The 21,002-nt window shown below is 33.5% G+C and overlaps 1 protein-coding gene across 1 annotated transcript in view; it reads right to left on the bottom strand.

The window, feature by feature from the left end:
- The window catches only part of LOC143222476 (uncharacterized), a 40,589-nt gene extending 25,734 nt beyond the window's left edge, over positions 1–14,855 (bottom strand). Inside the window, exon 1 of the mRNA XM_076449071.1 lies at positions 14,415–14,855. Coding sequence (XP_076305186.1) covers positions 14,415–14,451 — 37 coding nt within the window. The 5' untranslated portion in view covers positions 14,452–14,855. The remainder of the gene's footprint in view (positions 1–14,414) is intronic.
- Positions 14,856–21,002: the final 6,147 nt, after the last annotated feature.

Genomic DNA, 21,002 nt, shown 5'->3' with positions numbered 1-21,002 from the left:
TATTTAGTGTCAATATAGCATATTCAGTGTGAAAACTCAGAAATATTTTTCAATATTTGCTTAAAGAAATCATTATTTTCAAGCCTCTGACACAGAACGAACTAGCGAGAAACGAGTCAATCATGTTACGTTTGTGTATTTGGTGTTTGAATTTCGCGCAAAGTTACATTTAAGCTATCTGCGCTAGCCGTCCCTAATTTAGCAGTGAAGGCAGCTAGTCATCACCATCCACCGCCAACTCTTGGGTTACTCTTTTACCTATGAATTATAATGCTTCCAAGGCTGAAAGGGCGAGAATGTTTGGTGCCACTTGAATTCGAACACACGACCCTCGCATTAGAAGCCTTAACTGCCTGGCCACGCGGTGCCAACCTTTTAGTAATATGCATCGAAAACAAATAAAATGAGTTGTTTTTTTTTTAGAAGTATATGCATGTGTTGATAAACGTGAGTTAATATCTCAAAGTCAAGGAAAACTAAACGGTTTGATGTGATTTTATTATTAAAACATAAAGCACTCTAAAACACGTCAGATAATTCAGTTTCTTTTACTGCTGTCTACGTACGACACTTACAAAAAAAGGAAAAAATCCCCACTGTGACAGGACAATCAGTAAATCAGTGAAACCATCCCTAAAAGTCGTTATTATGCATTTATTGTTTGTTTGTTTTTTGGTTTTTGAATTTCGCACAAAGCTACTCGAGGGCTATCTGTGCTAGCCGTCCCTAATTTAGCAGTGTAAGACTAGAGGGAAGGCAGCTAGTCATCACCACCCACCGCCACCTCTTGAGCTAATCTTTTACCAAAGAATAGTGGGATTGACCGTCACATTATAACGCCCCCACGGTTGAAAGGGCGAGCATGTTTGGCGCGACCGGGATGCGAACCCGCGACCCTCAAATTACGAGACGCACGCTTGACCATGTCGGGCCATGCATTTATTAATGTGTTTCATGTCACCAAAATTATTGTAAATAGTGTTTTAAACGTTACACTTAAATTTCATTTGTAACCGATGAATATAGAGCAAACTGTATCAATTGAGGCTTTACTTTAAGAAGTAAACAGAAATAGGAAAACTATCGTTCAGAAATTAAGTTTAAATAAAAATATTTTAAAATCTTTTGAATTCGAAACAGAACACGAGTTACTTACAGAAATCTACTTGAAAGTTACGAAATTCTGGAGGTTGTTGTTTTGAATTAAGCACAAAGCTACACAATGAGCTATCTGTGCTCTGCCCACCAAGGGTATCGAAACCCGGTCTTTAGCGTTGTAAGTCCGCTGACATGCCGCTGAGCCAATGAGGGGTGTCTGGAGGTTGTTTCTCTCAAGAGCTACAAAACCAAACCTTTAAACCAGTATTGTAAAAAAAAAAAAACAATAAACTTATAAGGAAGATATACTAGATTGTGGAAGTTGAGCTATGTATTTAGATGTAGCATTTCCTTACAAAAGTCCACACTTGCACATATTACATTAAAGTGCCCATACTTACATACTGTGATTTTTAAGTGCGGTAGCAGTCGATAGAAGGTTAATAACCCGTCCAAATTACAACTTAAATCAGCTAGTGGTATGGAATATTGGTTATTGTACATCAGTAATAAAATGATAGAACACTAAATACTATTGTAATGGAGATGTGAGCTAGTTAACCAGTGATAAAAGAAACAAATTTCAAACCCATCAGAAAAGGACACTAATCTTCACCACGACATATGTAAACTACGTTAGATCATACAGAAACACACAATTTCAAATTAAAGATTTCTACACTTTTTATGAACTACAATTTAACATTGGACAGTTCCTTTCATATTTAATTTGATTTTTTTGTACTTGAATGAGTGAAGTCATAACCACTGTCTCCGTGTCATTAGTTGAGTTCAACCCATTTCTATCACCGTGGTTAACACTTCAGAAAAAAATGTCCTCACTCATCTCTGTCTTTATTTTTTTTTCAATCTTCTTACCACATTTTATGAAACAACTTTACGGTGGTGGTCGTTTTTGGACCTTCTTATTTTGATGAATTATAGCTTGTGCAACGCGACTGATGAAAAAAAAAAACAACGTGTTTTGTGGTTAACACAAAAGTTTGTATGAATAACTCTTGAAGGTTAAGAAACGTGTCCTTCATTTTAGCCATTATGGAAATCGTTGTAATATGCTTCGTTGAAGCCTAATTGTCCTTTTGGGGTCGATAATCGTTACATGATTTGTTTTATATCTCCAATTCACTTTCCTGGTATTGTGTAGATATAAGCTTAGCGGCTTTCACTTGACCCTCGCTGATACAGCAGTAAGTCTGCGGACTTACAACGCCAAAATCAGGGTTTCGATTCCCCTTGGTGGACTCAGAAGATAGCCCGATGTGGCTTTGCTTTAATAAAACACACAAACATACATTTATTTGCCTCCTGTTAGTACAGCGGTAAGTCTGCGGAGTTACAACACTAAAATCAGGGTTTCGATTCCCCTCGGTGGACTCAGAATATCGATAGCCCGATGTGGCTTTGCTTTAATAAAACACACAAACATACATTTATTCGCCCCCCGTTAGTACAGCGGTAAGTCTACGGATTTACAACGCTAAAATCAGGTGTTCGATTCCCCTCGGTGGGCTCAGCAAATAGCTCGATGTGACTTTGCTGTAAGAGGACACAGACGCTTTCATTTAACTTGACGTTTTATCTTTATTCAAAGCATAAAAAACTGTATGACTAATATTTTATGCATTTTGTGTAATATTTGAATGCTTGAGAACCAAGAGCTGTAAATTTTATATCGGTCCCCAGCTGTTTCAGCGCTGACGTTTCACTCAGCTATTCGCAGTAACTTTTATCTAGGCCTATTTATTTTCCATATTTGGAATACTAAAGGAACGCAATTTTTTTCAGGTGCATTTATGTAATATCTAAACAATTGATACACGCGAATATTCACACATTATTTTCCGGAGCAAAATTTAATTTTGTCTTGTTTTTTATCAAACTCATTTTAATCCTCGTCCATTAAATTTTGCAGCATGATTTACACTAAGAGCACAGTGTAAAAATTACGTGATGTTATTATAGAAACGATTCAGTGTAGGTACATAAAACGAGTACTTGTATAGAATTAAAAGTCGATTAGTTTTACCGCGTGTTTTATTTTCTAAGAAATGTGATAATCCACACAAAATACCTTTCTCATCGTTCAAGAAAGTTTTTAAAGTTCGAATCATAAATAGATCAAAGTTTTAACAAAGAGGAATTCCGTAATATGTAGATTACTGGTACTTAGGTTCTGTACTGTTCTTAGTAATATGTAGATTACTGGTACTTAGGTTTTGTACTGTTCTTAGGATTTCGAGCTTGAAGAGTAATACGACTTTCTTCGTGTATGCCTATGATATATAATTCTTTAATTCAATCATCTTTTCATACTTTAATGTGCTAGAAGCTCGATATTATCGTAATACACGAGAACTACCATGCAAACCTTAAATGGGACAATATTCCCTGAAGACAAGGTAACTTCATAAGTACCTTAACAACTCTGTTGAGAAACGAGTTATCAAAAAGCCACAGAAAGAAGTTTTACATAAGATTTTAAAAAGTGTTAATGCGACACTAATAGGCCCGGCATGGCCAGGTAGGTTAAGGCGTACGACTCGTAATCTGAGGGCTGCGGTTTCGAATCCCGGTCGCACCAAACATGCTCGCCCTTTCTGCCGTAGAGGCGTTATAATGTGACGGTCTATCCCATTATTCGTTGGTAAAAGAGTAACCCAAGAGTTGGCAATGGGTGGTGATGACTAGCTGCCTTCCCTTTAGTCTTACACTACTAAACTAGGGACGGCTAGCACAGATAGACCTCGAGAAGTTTTGTGCGAAATTAAAAAAACAACAACAAAAGCAACACTAGTTTTGATATTGTGGGATTTTTATGACCAAATAATAAAAAAATACATCCTGTTTACTATAGAAAACGTCACGTGTTACATAAAAAGAGACAGCTACTACCATTTACTGTACTCATGTATAGCAAATAAACTGGGACAAAATACATTTCCTTTATAAGTAATCAATATTATAAGATACATTTATACGAAACTAAGGTCCACATCTATCAGTTTGTAAGTAGGGTTTTGGTAATAGCATTCTACCAGTAGTAACACTAATGTGTATTAGTGTCCAAAATGAAATTAATTAAAATTCTTGCTCAAGCTCTAATTAAATTCAAGTCATATAAGTGCTAAGAAACTGAAGTGATCCTTGACAAATTAGTCAATATCAAGATGTGCTCGCTATTTTTAGTTTAAAACAATTTACTTTGTTGGAAAATAAATACAATTGGTATAAATGAAATAAACTCGTGACTGTTTATTTCACTCTAAAATCAAATGAAATAGAAAACACGTGACTGTTTATTTCACTCTACATTCAAATGAAATAAAAAACTCGTGATTGTTTATTTCACTCTACACTCAAATGAAATAAAAAAACTCCTGATTGTTTATTTCACTCTACACTCAAATGAAATAAATAACTCGTGACTGTTTATTTCACTCTACATTCAAATGAAATAAAAAACTCGTGACTGTTTATTTCACTCTACATTCAAATGAAATAAAAAACTCGTGACTGTTTATTTCAAATGAAATAAAAAACTCCTGATTGTTTATTTCACTCTACACTCAAATGAAATAAAAAAACTCCTGATTGTTTATTTCACTCTACACTAAATGAAATAAATAACTCGTGACTGTTTATTTCACTCTACATTCAAATGAAATAAAAACTCGTGACTGTTTATTTCACTCTACATTCAAATGAAATAAAAACTCGTGACTGTTTATTTCAAATGAAATAAAAAACTCCTGATTGTTTATTTCACTCTACACTCAAATGAAATAAAAAAACTCCTGATTGTTTATTTCACTCTACACTCAAATGAAATAAATAACTCGTGACTGTTTATTTCACTCTAAAATCAAATGAAATAAATAACTCGTGATTGTTTATTTCACTCTACATTCAAATGAAATAAATAACTTGTGGTTGTTTATTTCACTCTACATTCAAATGAAATAAATAACTCGTGACTGTTTATTTCACTCTACATTTAAATGAAATAACTCGTGACTGGTTATTTCACTCTAAAATCAAATCAAATAAATAACTCGTTACTGTTTATTTCACTCTACATTCAAATGAAATAAAAAACTCCTGACTGTTTATTTCACTCTACATTCAAATGAAATAAAATACTTGTGACTGTGTATTTCACTCGACAATCAAATGAAATAAATAACTCGTTACTGTTTATTTCACTCTACATTCAAATGAAATAACTCGTGACTGTTTATTTCACTCTAAAATCAAATCAAATAGAAAACTCGTGACTGTTTATTTCACTCTAAAATCAAATGAAATAAAAAATTCCTGATTGTTTATTTCACTCTACACTCAAATGAAATAAAAAACTCGTGACTGTTTATTTCAAATGAAATAAAAAAACTCCTGATTGTTTATTTCACTCTACACTCAAATGAAATAAATAACTCGTGACTGTTTATTTCACTCTACATTCAAATGAAATAAAAAACTCGTGACTGTTTATTTCACTCTACATTCAAATGAAATAAAAAACTCGTGACTGTTTATTTCAAATGAAATAAAAAACTCCTGATTGTTTATTTCACTCTACACTCAAATGAAATAAAAAAACTCCTGATTGTTTATTTCACTCTACACTCAAATGAAATAAATAACTCGTGACTGTTTATTTCACTCTAAAATCAAATGAAATAAATAACTCGTGATTGTTTATTTCACTCTACATTCAAATGAAATAAATAACTTGTGATTGTTTATTTCACTCTACATTCAAATGAAATAAATAACTCGTGACTGTTTATTTTACTCTACATTTAAATGAAATAACTCGTGACTGGTTATTTCACTCTAAAATCAAATCAAATAAATAACTCGTTACTGTTTATTTCACTCTACATTCAAATGAAATAAAAAACTCCTGACTGTTTATTTCACTCTACATTCAAATGAAATAAAATACTTGTGACTGTGTATTTCACTCGACAATCAAATGAAATAAATAACTCGTTACTGTTTATTTCACTCTACATTCAAATGAAATAACTCGTCACTGTTTATTTCACTCTAAAATCAAATGAAATAAATAACTCGTGACTGTTTATTTCACTCTACATTCAAATGAAATAAATAACTGGTGACTGTTTATTTCACTCTACATTCAAATGAAATAAATAACTGGTGACTGTTTATTTCACTCTATATTCAAATGAAATAAAAAACTCGTGACTGTTTATTTCACTCTAAAATCAAAATACAAATTTTTCCTAGTTGCAGGAATGTTATAATTACATAGACATTTGGTGGTCTCATTGTCTTTATATTTTTACATGTTTTTCTGAAAATTCTGTACGCTGATTCCTAAAATGAAATCCATTTTTCCGTATCACGTACAGATTTTTAACAAAACATTATATGTACTTTTACATACGTGAGTGATTTTCATTGAAACTCGGTTACATTTTGTTATACTTAATGTTGACAACTTCTGGCTATAGATTTCTCTAGCCTAATCGCGACGTGAAAATCTTAACAATTGTTTTAGGAACCAAACATAACAATAAAAAGGTTCAGTGGTAAACATAAAAGTAATTTGATCTAAGTAAGAATTTTCTAACGGATTTCTGAAAAAAAAAAAAACCTCACGTGTTAAAAAAAATGAATTTTATTTTTGAAATGTGCGTTGCTGAGTTATGGTAAATCCATTATTAAAATCAAAACAATTTTTATGAAGTGTAAATTCTTTATCAGTATTGTTTTTCTTCTTTGTAGAAATATTTGTTTCAAAAATATACAAGTCACTCTTTTTTAAATTTCAAATCATAAAACCATTATCTCGAATTACTTGAAACTATTTCCCTAAAAACTTTGTAAAATTGATACGATGGTATATTCTAATATACTAGTACAGCGGTATGTCTCCGGATTTACAACGCTAAAATCAGGAGTTCGATTCCTCTCGGTGGGCTGAGCAGACAGCCTTTTGTGACTTTGCTATACGAAAAACACGTAAAACACACACAGTTATTGCGCTAACACGAATTAAAAAAAATAAGTTGTCTGGCCTTAAAAAACATGGCCAAAGATATATAGTAATCTTTGATCTGAATATGTTAGAAACGTCACTTCCAGTTTCTTCCTAAGCTAACTATTAAACGCACATTTTCATCGTTGATTTAATAGTGACTTTCAAAACATAAAAAGGCTTTTGCTTATTTTGCTTATCGATTTGTGATGTTTTATTTATCTGAATAATAAATCACAAAATTGGTGTTATTTCGTAGCACACAAAATCAGATCACGTTATTGCTGTAGTAGCGCATAAAGCTTCGAAAGCAATAGAGTTCCTTAAGCCTAACAGAAGCAATTTAATCACAATTGATTTCTGATCGAAAATTGAAAGTTTGTAACATAATAGAATTAGACTGGAAAGTTTGTAACGTAATAGAATTAGACTGGAAAGTTTGTAACGTAATAGAATTAGACTAGAAAGTTTGTAACGTAATAGAATTAGACTGGAAAATTTGTAACGTGATAGAATTAGACTGGAAAATTTGCAACGTAATAGAATTAGACTGGAAAGTTTGCAACGTAATAGAATTAGACTGGAAAGTTTGCAACGTAATAGAATTAGACTGGAAAGTTTGTAACGTAATAGAATTAGACTGCAAAGTTTGTAACGTAATAGAATTAGACTAGAAAGTTTGTAACGTAATAGAATTAGACTGGAAAATGTGTAACGTAATAGAATTAGACTGGAAAATGTGTAACGTAATAGAATTAGACTGGAAAGTTTCTAACATAATAGAATTAGACTGGAAAATTTGTAACGTAATAGAATTAGACTGGAAAATTTGTAACGTAATAGAATTAGACTGGAAAATTTGTAACGTAATAGAATTAGACTGGAAAGTTTGCATCGTAATATAATTAGACTGGAAAGTTTGTAACGTAATAGAATTAGACTGGGAAGTTTGTAACGTAATAGAATTAGACTGGGAAGTTTGTAACGTAATAGAATTATACTGGAAAATTTGTAACGTAATAGAATTAGATTGGAAAGTTTGCAACGTAATAGAATTAGACTGGAAAGTTTGTAACGTAATAGAATTAGACTGGAAAGTTTGTAACGTAATAGAATTAGACTGGGAAGTTTGTAACGTAATAGAATTAGACTGGGAAGTTTGTAACGTAATAGAATTATACTGGAAAATTTGTAACGTAATAGAATTAGATTGGAAAGTTTGCAACGTAATAGAATTAGACTGGAAAGTTTGTAACGTAATAGAATTAGACTGGGAAGTTTGTAACGTAATAGAATTATACTGGAAAATTTGTAACGTAATAGAATTAGATTGGAAAGTTTGCAACGTAATAGAATTAGACTGGAAAGTTTGTAACGTAATAGAATTAGACTGGAAAGTTTGTAACGTAATAGAATTAGACTGGAAAGTTTGAAACATAATAGAATTAGACTGGAGAATTTGTAACGTAATAGAATTAGACTGGAAAGTTTATAACGTAATAGAATTAGACTGGAAAGTTTGCAACGTAATAGAATTAGACTGGAAAGTTTGCAACGTAATAGAATTAAACTGGAAAGTTTGTAACGTAATAGAATTAGACTGAAAAAGTTTGTAACATAATAGAATTAGACTGGAAAGTTTGTAACGCAATAGAATTAGACTGGAAAGTTTGTAACGCAATAGAATTAGACTGGAAAGTTTGTAACATAATAGAATTAGACTGGAAAGTTTGCAACGTAATAGAATTAGACTGGAAAGTTTGTAACGTAATAGAATTAGACTGGAAAATTTGTAACGTAATAGAATTAGACTGGAAAGTTTATAACGTAATAGAATTAGACTGGAAAGTTTGCAACGTAATAGAATTAGACTGGAAAGTTTGCAACGTAATAGAATTAGACTGGAAAGTTTGTAACGTAATAGAATTAGACTGGAAAGTTTGTAACGTAATAGAATTAGACTGGAAAGTTTGTAACGTAATAGAATTAGACTGAAAAGTTTGTAACATAATAGAATTAGACTGGAAAGTTTGTAACGTAATAGAATTAGACTGAAAAGTTTGTAACATAATAGAATTAGACTGGAAAGTTTGTAACGTAATAGAATTAGACTGAAAAGTTTGTAACATAATAGAATTAGACTGAAAAGTTTGTAACATAATAGAATTAGACTGTAAAGTTTGTAACATAATAGAATTAGACTGGAAAGTTTGTAACGTAATAGAAAGTGAAATATATTTCTTCCTATTTGTACTCTTCTGTGTGAGATTCCTTTCACCATATTTTTCTTTTCAGATTTGAGTTTTTGAAATAACTGTCCAATAAAAAATAATAAGTAAACAAATTATTTTATCTTAATGGAATTTTAATCGCTCTCCAATAGTTACACTTGCATACAATTTTTTTTTCTGGATCTTAAAGTTGTATATTTTCAGATGCATATAAAAATCAAATCGAACGAAATAACCTCAAGTGGTTCATAGAATGATAATAGAATGTTGAATATTCATTGCCAGATATTTGAAATAACAAACGGTCCACTCATACCTTAGCTATTATCACTAACGCCAACAACGTTACCAGTTGCTCTAACAATATATAACTCTAATATAAATATTCAAAGATTAAGTTCCAACATATGTATTGTTTCCTGTTGGTTCAGCGATAAAATACGGGAGTTGTTCCTTACAGCGTACAAAGCACAGAAAAGAACCCTATTCAAGAGTCACATTAACGTTACATAAAAATGTGCAGTTGTGTTTAATGAACAAAAATTGAGATATTGATAAAAGAAGTGTGAACTTTGGAAGAGAAAGAAAGGCAGATAAGATAGAATCTTTAATAAGCTTGTCAGATTGATCACCCATTTCTCTGTTTTTTGATGTACATTATCGGCCTTTATATAAAATACATATTTATCTTATAATGTATTAAACAGAGTCCGAAAACACTTTTGGTAACAACTGACACGAAAGTGTGGTAGCAGTTCGGAACGTGTTTGCACGTGGCTTTTAATATACTCAATGAACGGTCGATATGGAAATTCATTTCACAGAAGTCTGTATTTTGTCACCTGCAGAATCCTTTCACGGGCCTTCTATATCGTATTAAACTCATCCATTTACTAAATTGTGCCTGTAGTTGATAATACACTATTTTATCCACTCCATTATCAAACAGTTGCCATGAGTATATTGTGAGGATTTTACCCCCTCGTGAATCGTTTATTTGCTTTGCTTCGGTGATTCGGTGCCTTCTCTCTGACACACCCAAAATGTCTACAAATCTTATAATTGTATGAAACGCATACACACACACATAACTCGCATTTGCACTGGGGAAGAGCCACAGAGCTTAAAGCTTAACATCTACTCATTCATTACAAACTGTAAGAGGTTATAAATCAAACACTGTCGTTTGGGTTATCACATGAATATTAAGAAAATATAATGACATTATTCTGGTCATTATAAAATAAAATTCTACTTGAGGGTTTCTATTTCACTGCTTACATTGGATCCGTATGAACGGTTAGATGGAACAGACTGGTATAAGGTTTTTCACCTGTTCCATCAACAAAACTAAATTCAGACCAGAAAATAATTAGTTTCTACATTTACCTGAACAAACAGAAGTTGTTCACGAAAGAGACATTAGCTTAAATTACATCAATTTCGGAGGATATTATAACCAAATGATATATAATTAGAGTGTTGACAATATAATATGAAACGTGAATAGATATTGCGTGATATTTTTTAATATAACAGCTGAGACGCGTGGATATAGAAATAATTTATACGTTTTCAGACTTATGAACAATTTTTCAACCATTTTAGATGTTAATATGTTTTACAAATACTTATGAATCATATAAATTTTCAAGCGTATATTAGTCTACTGTGTATTTTCTGGAAGCCATTGTTCCAAAGTTATTTAATGTGAGATTTCAGCTTAAAGTAATTGGAAAAATAGTTTAAAACTCGTAACTTACCTCGCGTAATTATTTTGTATATCTAAGAACAACAAATATTTTATTTTTCACTTATTTTCATTGACAATCTAAACTGTTAGTGCAATTAGCTAGCGCCAAGAACTTTTCTTTTTCAAACTGTTTGTTTGTTTTTGAATTTCATGCAAAGCTACACTAGGGCTATCTGCGCTATCAGTCCCTAATTTAGCAGTGTAAGACTAGAGGGAAGGCAACTAGTCATCGCCACTCACAGCCAACTCTTGGGCTGCTTTTTTTACCAACGAATAGTGGGATTGATTGTCACGTTATAACGCCCCCACGGCGGAAAGGGCGAGCATGTTTGGAGGGATGGGGATTCGAATCCGCGACCCTCGGATTACGAGTCGATTGCCTTAACCACCTGTCCATGCCAGGCCTCTTTTCAAACTCCTAGAAATGTTTATTGTAGAGAAATAAACGTTATCCTCTGTATAGAAGTATAAAACTAACAAGCTATTTATGATATATATAAGTGTGTGTGTTTCTAAAGAGTTACTCGATAAATAATTAAAAGTGTAACACGTAAAATTGATTATTTATATTTTTACAAGAAGAAAGAAATGCTAAATATTCCGTCTTTTACATCTAAAGTTAAGCAAAAGAAAAAAGGAGGGTTGGATAACTGAAACAATATGAAGAAATCGTTTCTCATAAAACACGAACTCAGCGCACGCCCAACACACAAAAGGCTCGACATGGCCAGGTGGTTAAGGCACTCGACTCGTAATCGAAGAGTCGCGGGTTAAAATCCCGTCACACCAAACATGCTCGCCTTTTCAGCGGTTGGGGGCGTTATAATGTCACGATTAATCCCATTATTCGTTGATAAAAGAATAGTCCAAAAGTTAGGGATGGGTAGTGATAACTAGTTGCCTTCCCTCTAGTCTTACACTGCTAAGTTAGGGACGGTTAGCGCAGATAGCCCTGGTGTAGCTTTGCGCTAAATTTAAAACAAAGAAGCACACAAATATACACGAAATGTATGCATTAATTTACTTAACAGTGAAATACATTTTGTAATATTGCGTCTTTTATTTTAGAAGTATTCACAAATATTAACTGAGTCATAGACATGTTTATAAAAATTACTTAAGGAAACATAAAAATATGTAATGGCTGTACGCGTATTTCATACCAGTGTCAAAGTATTATAGAACCGTGTTATGATTTGATTTCTAGTGCACGAAAGAATCCAGAAAACTACAAGTAAGTCACATCATAAAATTAACCATACACGGATGTACTTTACCATACGGTTTAATATACATAATTCATCATAAAATTACCATACACGGATGTACTTTACCATACGGTTTAATATACATAATTCAAAGTGATATTTTTTTTTCTTATAGAAGACATTTATATTCAATAACAAAAATGAACAATTACGTCGACTCTAAAGATGTGTTAATACCTAATTATTTAATTTGTTTTTATTCTATAATGCAATGAAAATTTTCTCCATCTTTATTTTACACAAAACAAGTAACATATTCATTGGTACGAAGTTTATTTTATTATTATTAATCTAAAGATTCAACGAATAATCTAATAATGTTTGAGCAAAGACGCCACGCTGGATTATTTTCGGTTGCACGAGCTATCAAACGGGAAGTTCTGTGACGTCGTATGACTTAAAAGCAAATATTTATATTTTACGTCTTTATATCGTACTAAGTATGAACGTTCTTCTATTTGCTCTGATTAAAACAAAAACTGAAACTAATAATTTACTCATAAAACATGTCGTGCAAATGCAATAATGAAGAGAAAATGCGTTCCTTTCATAAAGTTAACACGATTATCCCATCGTTAACAGGTAATGATAAACCATTGATCCAATGATAAAAAGTTTAAGATCACAAAAAATAACATAAAACAAAGTTTGATTAGTTGACTGAACTCCATGTGTGAAAACATTTTTTAAATATATTTTAAGTTACACAGTGAACTTGGTGTATTTGTATTTACTCGTGGCTGTATAACGTGATAGGTACAGCTTTTCGGTTCTAAACAATCTTCTGTAGTTCAACTGTCTTGATGATTTCGTATAATTTCTTTAAAAGCCTAATCAGAAAGAAATTTATAAATACATATTGTAATTAAAAAATCAAAATGTTCCTTACAACTGAACTGAAACTAAATATGAAATAACACCGGGTACTTATTCTAACGGGCCCGGTACGGCCAGGTGGGTTAAGGCGTTCGACTCGTAAGCTCAGGGTCGCGGGTTCGAATCCCGGTCGCACCATACATGCTCGCCCTTTCAGCCGTGATGGCGTTATATAGTGAAGGTCAATCCCACTACTCGTTGGTAAAAGAGTAGTCCAAGAGTTGGCGGTGTGTGGTGATGACTATCTGCCTTTCCTGTAGTCTTACACTCCTAAATTAGGGACGGCTAGCGCAGATAGCCCTTAAGTAGCTTTGCGCGAAATTAAACAAAAACTTATTCTAACTAGAAATGCTGTGTATTTTAATAACAATATTAAATATACGAAAACGACTTTATGAGCTTTTCATATGGAATATTGTGGAAGTTCTGGGTATCTAAATTTATATACGATCCCCAAGTTCTAAAATATTCAAAACTGTTTATTTTTTCTCGTCATGTACCAAAGTACTAACGAAACGCGAGACACTTTTTATCAAGCAAAAATTCACATATTAAATTAATATCGATTTAAACCAAAATCACAGAGGGAGAGGTGCTACTAACACGTAGTATCGATTATTAACCCTAATATTGAGAAATATATGTGTTAAGTTCCACATTGTTGTTGCCCCGCATAACATCAACTATACCCCACATGTTGCGTTATTACAATGTTGTTCTTCAGGTGTTGTACCGTAACCGCAAAACAATTGTATTGTTGGTATTTCACTGTACTTCACATTGACTCAAGTTGCCTTATGAGCGTTGAAATACGTTTAACATGTTTCCAATAAAAACTAATTCTTCATTAGCGTAGAATAAAGCATCACTTACATTTTTTATTTCTCCTTAATTTTAGAAACGTCTTATGTAAATAATTAACTAGGTTTAATTTTTTACAAAGATGATCAAATTATTTATAAATAAACAATATATTTGTTTAGAAAAAATAACTCTTTACCTTCTGCTGTTCCTAGTATTGCAACATTTTAATTATTTTTGATAACTTACCATAAAACTGAATATATTGCTGAATTCAAAACCAATATTACAATCCTATCTTACATCTCTTTATATTATTTTAGCCGCCAGACGCAACATGGCGACAGTAGTCTTACCTTTTATTAATAGTAAAATTCCTAGAGTAATCCACATTCTAATAAACTTTTGTCTTTTAAACGTGGAAACAGATGTTTACAGAGTCCACACTCTCATTTCCTTACTAAGAAGAGACGTTTAATCGGTCAACAGGCAGTGTATGTGCCACCTGATTGTGCCTGGCCTGGAGTCTAACTGGCCCGAATGTCATAACCGGGTAGCAATGGTAAGTAACGACAAGCAACGCCACCACTGTCACTGGATCAATAATTTGTCGAAAAAAGTGGAAAACCACAAAATCTATCTATCTGTTTATTCCTTCATCCAACTATTTTTAAACACTTTGTTCCGTGACACTTTTATTGTGATTTTTACCGATCTGTTCGTTTTACCTCGTCACGAGACACAGTGTTAAAGCAGGCACGACAAACAGAAAGGTTTCTATTTTTAAGTATTTCATTCTCGTCTCTCGTCCGTTTGCCTTAACCTCTAAACGGGTTTAATCAAGTGAAATCGCTTTTCTTCAGAGAGTGATGGCTGTCTTCATTAAAATTTTTATAACCTTTGACGCGCGCGCGCAAGAATAATGCTTTTATCGGACTTGATTCGATCACGATTCTCTCCAATGACAATTCACTTTGGAATATTACTGTATAATATACCTGTTCTTTCCCTTTTCGATACGGTGAAAGTGTATGTCATATAACAATGATAGATGTTTGATTTGTATCTCTATTTGAACATCTGATTTAAGTTTTTTGAATAAATAAATAAATGAAATAGGCTCAAAATGGTATGCATATGGTATACATATTTCCAGCGTCTGCGTATAAAAATTATTTTTCATAATTCAAGACATATTTCCCAGTTCATCTGGCTGAAAATTATGATCTTCTACGTGTCGTGCAAACTTGGAGACGTCAATACGTCGATGGCACACTTTGACTTCTCAGATATGGACGCATTATAAAAACAATACAGTCTCTTCTTCGGTTACGAATAGACGGTGAATGGTCTGATTGGTTAACCTTCCTCTACTTAGCAGTTGAAAGTTAGAAATGGCTATGCCTGAATATGGGGGTCTCTAGCCTGGCTGTATAAAACACATGTCACTAAAGGTTTTATACCAGATGTCGAAATATTAAATGACATTAACGAAATGTAAGTGGCACGCTCTAAACGTCTCCAACTTGTGGGATATGGACATACAGTAAAGTTTGTGTGGAGTTAAGCTCAATATAGTTAACAGTGTTTTAAGCTCTGTGGAATTAAGAGTTTAGTCTATAATATCATCAAAATACCTTAACAATGTATGCAAACAAGTCATATTCTTGGTATTGACAGATTAGCAACAACAACAAAAACATATTATGTTTAGTTTCTGTTTATGTTCTCAAATGTTCTTAATACACGTAACACCACCGTAAGTCCCATATGACTAGGTGGACAGGGCGCTTGACTCATAATCTGAAGATCCCTGGTTCGAATTACCGTCACACCAAAAACATGCTCGCCCTTTCAGCCGTGGAGGGGTGGTTATAAAGTTACGGTAACTCCCGCTATTCGTTGGTAAATGAGTAGTCAAAGAGTTGGCGGTGAGTAGTGATGACTAGCTGCATTCCCTCTAGTCTTTTATTGCTAAATTAGGGACGGCTAGCGCAGGTAGCCCTTGTGCAGCTTTACGCGAAATTCAAAAACAAAACAAACAAAGGGATCGGCTAACGCAGATAACCCTTGTGTAGCTTTGCGCGAAATTCAGAAAGAAACAATAAAAATAAGTCCGGACGTACAAGTGTAAAAATAGGAAAAGAAAAGACATTGTCAGTACATGAAAAGCCCGACTCGAATTAATTAGTTCTTTTTTTGAGAAATATCACAAAGTTTATCTTGCGAGGTTTGCTAAGAAAACTAACACTAGAACAATGGTACGTCTGTCACCTCAATTCGAATTATAAAAACTTTGATAGAGTAGAATCGACCAGGTCAATATATCAAGGTTTGTTTTCTCTATCATTCCTTGTTATAAATTACAGTTGGATTTAATCTTTTGTACTTAAGGAAAAATGGCGGCAACCACCTAACCTTATCAGGTGACTCCCGCTAGAACAACAGTAAGTCTACGGATTTACAACGCTAAACTTGCGGGTTCGATTCCTCTCGATGTGGCTCTGCTATAAAGAAAACATACACAAAACGTATCAGATTTGATTGTTTGTTGATTTTTGAATATCGTGCAAAGCTGCACAAGGATTAACTGCGGTAGTCGTCCCTTATTTAGTAGTGTAAGACTAGAAGAAAGACAGCTAGCCTTCACTACCCACCGCCAAGGCTACTCTTTTACCAACGAATAGTGGGATTAACCGTCACATTATTGTGCCTCCAAGACTGAAAGGGCGAGCATATTTGATGTGAAGGGGGATTCGAACTCGCGACCCTCGGATTACGAGTTGAGCTCCCTTACCACCTGACCATGCTGAGCCATCATATTTGATTAAAAGGTGCGTTAATAAATAAGTACTTGGCCATGACTGTACACTAATATTAATAAACAATTTATCATAAATATTAATAAGTCAGTAATAATGGTATCAATAAAAAAATCAGAAAGAAAAATCTAATTCAAAAGAAAATACAAACTCTTTCTTCTAAAGCTTATAGAAGGGCATTTATTCACTGAGTTGATCACGAGATTACATCCTCATGTGATAATAAATTTACATACTCTTCTGCTACATGTACATTAATAGTATCTGTACGTCAGCGCTAGAGAAGCTGGTGTCAGTTTTATCATACACACATATTTACTCAAAAATACAAATTATTATTTCGAAGGTGAGTTAGTGTTTTAATACAAATAAAAATTCATAGATAAACTAAAACATAAAAAATAATAAATGAACGTTAAAGACAACCATAACCATAAAAGGAAAGAATTTGATATCTCACACATTTAGCAACAACGTATTTTGATACTGGAACTGTGTTTATTGTTAGCTATATTCTACACGATATATGTCAGAAAAATAACATTATTCAAATGTTTTAAAATATTTCACTTCCCAAACAGGAAGTGTCATCTATCTCAACAACGTAAATAAATAAACTGATGAATGTGAAATATGTTCATAGAGTTTGAATACGAGATAGAAGTTTATAAAGAATGGTCTATGTTTGTCCCAAATCTTCGTTATATTTCATTTTTGAAATAAAAATAAATTATGAAGTTTATGATTTATACAGAGAGACAGATACGATCCTGTACAAAAATTGAATCGATGAGTTATATGAATACAACATAAAACATATAGAGATGAGGGTTAAACCTAACTAGTACTTGTTATTACTGACTCGTGTATTCATTCATGTATTATAATACATTTCCATCCATACATCACTACCTTTCATTAGTTTTAGTATCATACGTCCAGCCAGTCAACACAGTAAAAAACAAACAAACTCTAAAACCGTTGATAAAATGATGACGAAACAATCAAAGAGAATTCCGAGCTTTAAAAGCTGATTAGTATCGCTCAAGTTTTGCAGTTTTTCCTCAAAAAAAGCTAAAAATCGGTTTTCGATACCCGTGGTGGGCAGAGCACAGATGGTCCCTTGTGAGCCTTTGCGTTTAACAACCATCCAAACAAACAGCAAACGATGGAGTTAAAACTGAAGGACATGGCGATAGGTTATTAGGTTAATGTCTCTTTTCAAAGACAAGATCGTGGGTTCAACTCCTGCCCCTTCTTTATTATCAGTGCTATATAAAGTTTCAGAATATGATTACCAACATCACTCGATTCAGACTCAAACAAAAATGTGAATGTTTGAGTTGAAAGAACTAATTAATGCTGGACAAACATATAAAATCAAACAAGGTGATAAAGGAAGATTCTTTTCTACTGACGTTAAACGTTTTCATTGTGGATAACCTATCTTTGATTTTTGAAAGATACTTTTAATTAAAAATTCGAACACATAAGTATAATATTTGAAAACGCGTTGCTTTATTATACAACTGTGTACAGTAAGAAAGGTATAACTGAAGTACAATTACATAATATTATTTCTGGATACCCGTGTTAAGTCAGTTAACAAAGAAGTAATTTGAATTATTGTTTAAATCGTGATGTTTTATTTTTATTTTCACTATATTAATAATATTTGTGTTGGCTTTATCAGAGGAAATAGTTAATACGTGTATACTTGATAAAGTAAACATTATTTTATGTATGCAGAGAATGAATTATCATCTACCATTTCAGAGCAATTTTTTGCCTTTATTTAGAAAAAGGATAATAGCAAAACTTAACTCAGAAAAAACAAACACAAATCCTTCATTTAAGGAGATTGGTTTAAATTTCGCGCAAAGCTACACGAGGACTATCTGCGCTAGCCGCCCACAATTTAGCAGTGTAAGACCAGAGGGAAGGCAGCTAGTCATCACCTCCCATCGCCAACTATTGGGCTACTCTTTTACCAATGATATGGCCAGGTGGTTAAGGCATTCGACTCTTAATCCGAGGGTCGCCTGTTTAAATCTCCATCACACCAAACATGCTCGCCCTTTCAGCCGTTGGGCGTTATAATGTTACGGTCAGTCCCTCGTGTAGCTTTGCGCGAAATTCAAAAAACAGACAAAATAAAGTTGATGGGAAGAAACGCACTTGAAACAAAACTGCATCTTAGAACGGCTGGTATGGGTACTAACACTGTTATTGATAAACAGAGAAGAACGTTTCGACCTGGCGTAATGATTAAACAACCTGCTTCTGATAAATAATATTGAACTATATATCTTTAAACAGTTCTCGTACATTTTAGAAAATTGATAACTTGACATGTGTTGATGTGATCTGCACTTGTCCAAGGGGAATCGAACCCCTGATTTTAGTGTTATAAATCAGGAGACTTTCCTCTGTACTAGCGGGAAACCGCACTTTAAGTAAAAGTTCTACTGCAACAGTTTAGGTTTCGTTTTGAACAAACAGTATCTAAAGAACTTAATTAAGAAATATACTTAAAACAAACAAGTCAACATGAATTCACGCTTTTTATTTTAAATTCAATTAGGATAAGTTAAGAGGAACGTGGAAAAAACAACTTCTGTAATTCACGTGATTCATATAACAGTTGTTAGATCATTTGGTTTCTTATGTTTCACAAGCTATTGGCAGATGCAATGTAACTTTTAAAGTATTATTCTTATATAGCAAACATATTGAGGCTATTCTTTGCCATTCCCAAATTTTCAACAGCCGTCCCTAATTTAGGAGTGTAAGACTAGAGGGAAGGTAGTTAGTCATCACCACCCACCGTCAACTCTTGGGCTACTACTCTTTTACCAACGAATAGTGGGAATGACCGTCACATTATAACGCCCCCACGGCTGAAAGGGCTAGCATGTTTGGTGCGACTGGGATTCGAACCTGCGACCCTCAGATTACGAGTCAAACGCCTTAACCCACCTGGCCATGCCGGGCTTTGTGGTTACGAGTGATAGTTTATAATTCGCTATAAACTCGAACCGTGCACGTAAGAGATTCCCTTTTATTAAAAGTTAAAACTGGAATTAAAAATAAGAAACTTCATCACAAAACTGAAAAGTTTGTCTCCAACGCGATGGAGAAGCGTTCTTTTGTGTGTGTTTCTTTAGTTTCCTTGTCAGGTATGTATTTGTTTTAGTTTATATATATATATATACATTCCTAGGGGACGTTACAATTATGTGACGTATAACCAAGTTAAACCACGACAAGTTCAGAAACATTTGAGAACTTAGAGTTTCTGAAAGCTGAAAAGCTCTTGTGTGCAGTTTATGTAATTAGTTATAACGCGTGTACGCTCACCAGTTATGTCGTTAAGAAACTTAACAGGACAGGTATGGCCAGGTAGTTAAAACACACGACTTGCAATCTGAGTGTCGAGGGTTCGAATCCCCGTCACACCAAATATGCTAACCTCTTCAGTCGTGGGGTGTTATAAGTCATCTAGCGAAGGTCAAGTTGTCTATCACTCTGCTACACAATATCATAGAGTGTATAGAAAATATCCACCAGTTAATAATTCTGTCAAAAGGTCGTACCATCCGTTTCAAGACTCGAGGAACGTGTTACAGAAAACAGGAATGTTGATGGGTCGATCATCAGACCGCCTAACATCAATTTTCTGAACTATTCACTTTTTTGGTTATGTGAGAGATATCTTTTTTTTCTTTGGGACAAAGGCAAGTGACCTGGAGTCACTACGTGAAAGGATCACCGATACAGTAGAGGCTGTGATTTCCTATATGTTGGCCAAATAATAGAGGGAATCGAATGTTTATTCGATCTATATTTTGTTCACAAACCGAAGACTTGCAGAATTGTACTGGTCGTAATTGGTGCGTGAGGCAGAAAACACATGAATATGTCCTTCATAGTTGTTAATATCTTTGGGCAATTTGAGTCCGTAATACCTCACGAACAATAAAATAGAATATGTTCCAACAAACTTAGAGTAAGGCTAAATTACATAATGATCGTCAGATGGCACTGCGTTCTTAATGTCGTATCTGATTATAGTTTGTTTTGGAATTTCGCACAGAGCTACACGAGGGCTATCTGTGCTAG

Source organism: Tachypleus tridentatus, chromosome 1 (genome assembly GCF_004210375.1).
Source record: "Tachypleus tridentatus isolate NWPU-2018 chromosome 1, ASM421037v1, whole genome shotgun sequence".
Lineage (NCBI taxonomy): Eukaryota > Metazoa > Arthropoda > Merostomata > Xiphosura > Limulidae > Tachypleus > Tachypleus tridentatus.
The sequence above is the reverse complement of the archived record's forward strand: the minus strand, read 5'-3'. Positions and strand labels throughout refer to the sequence as shown.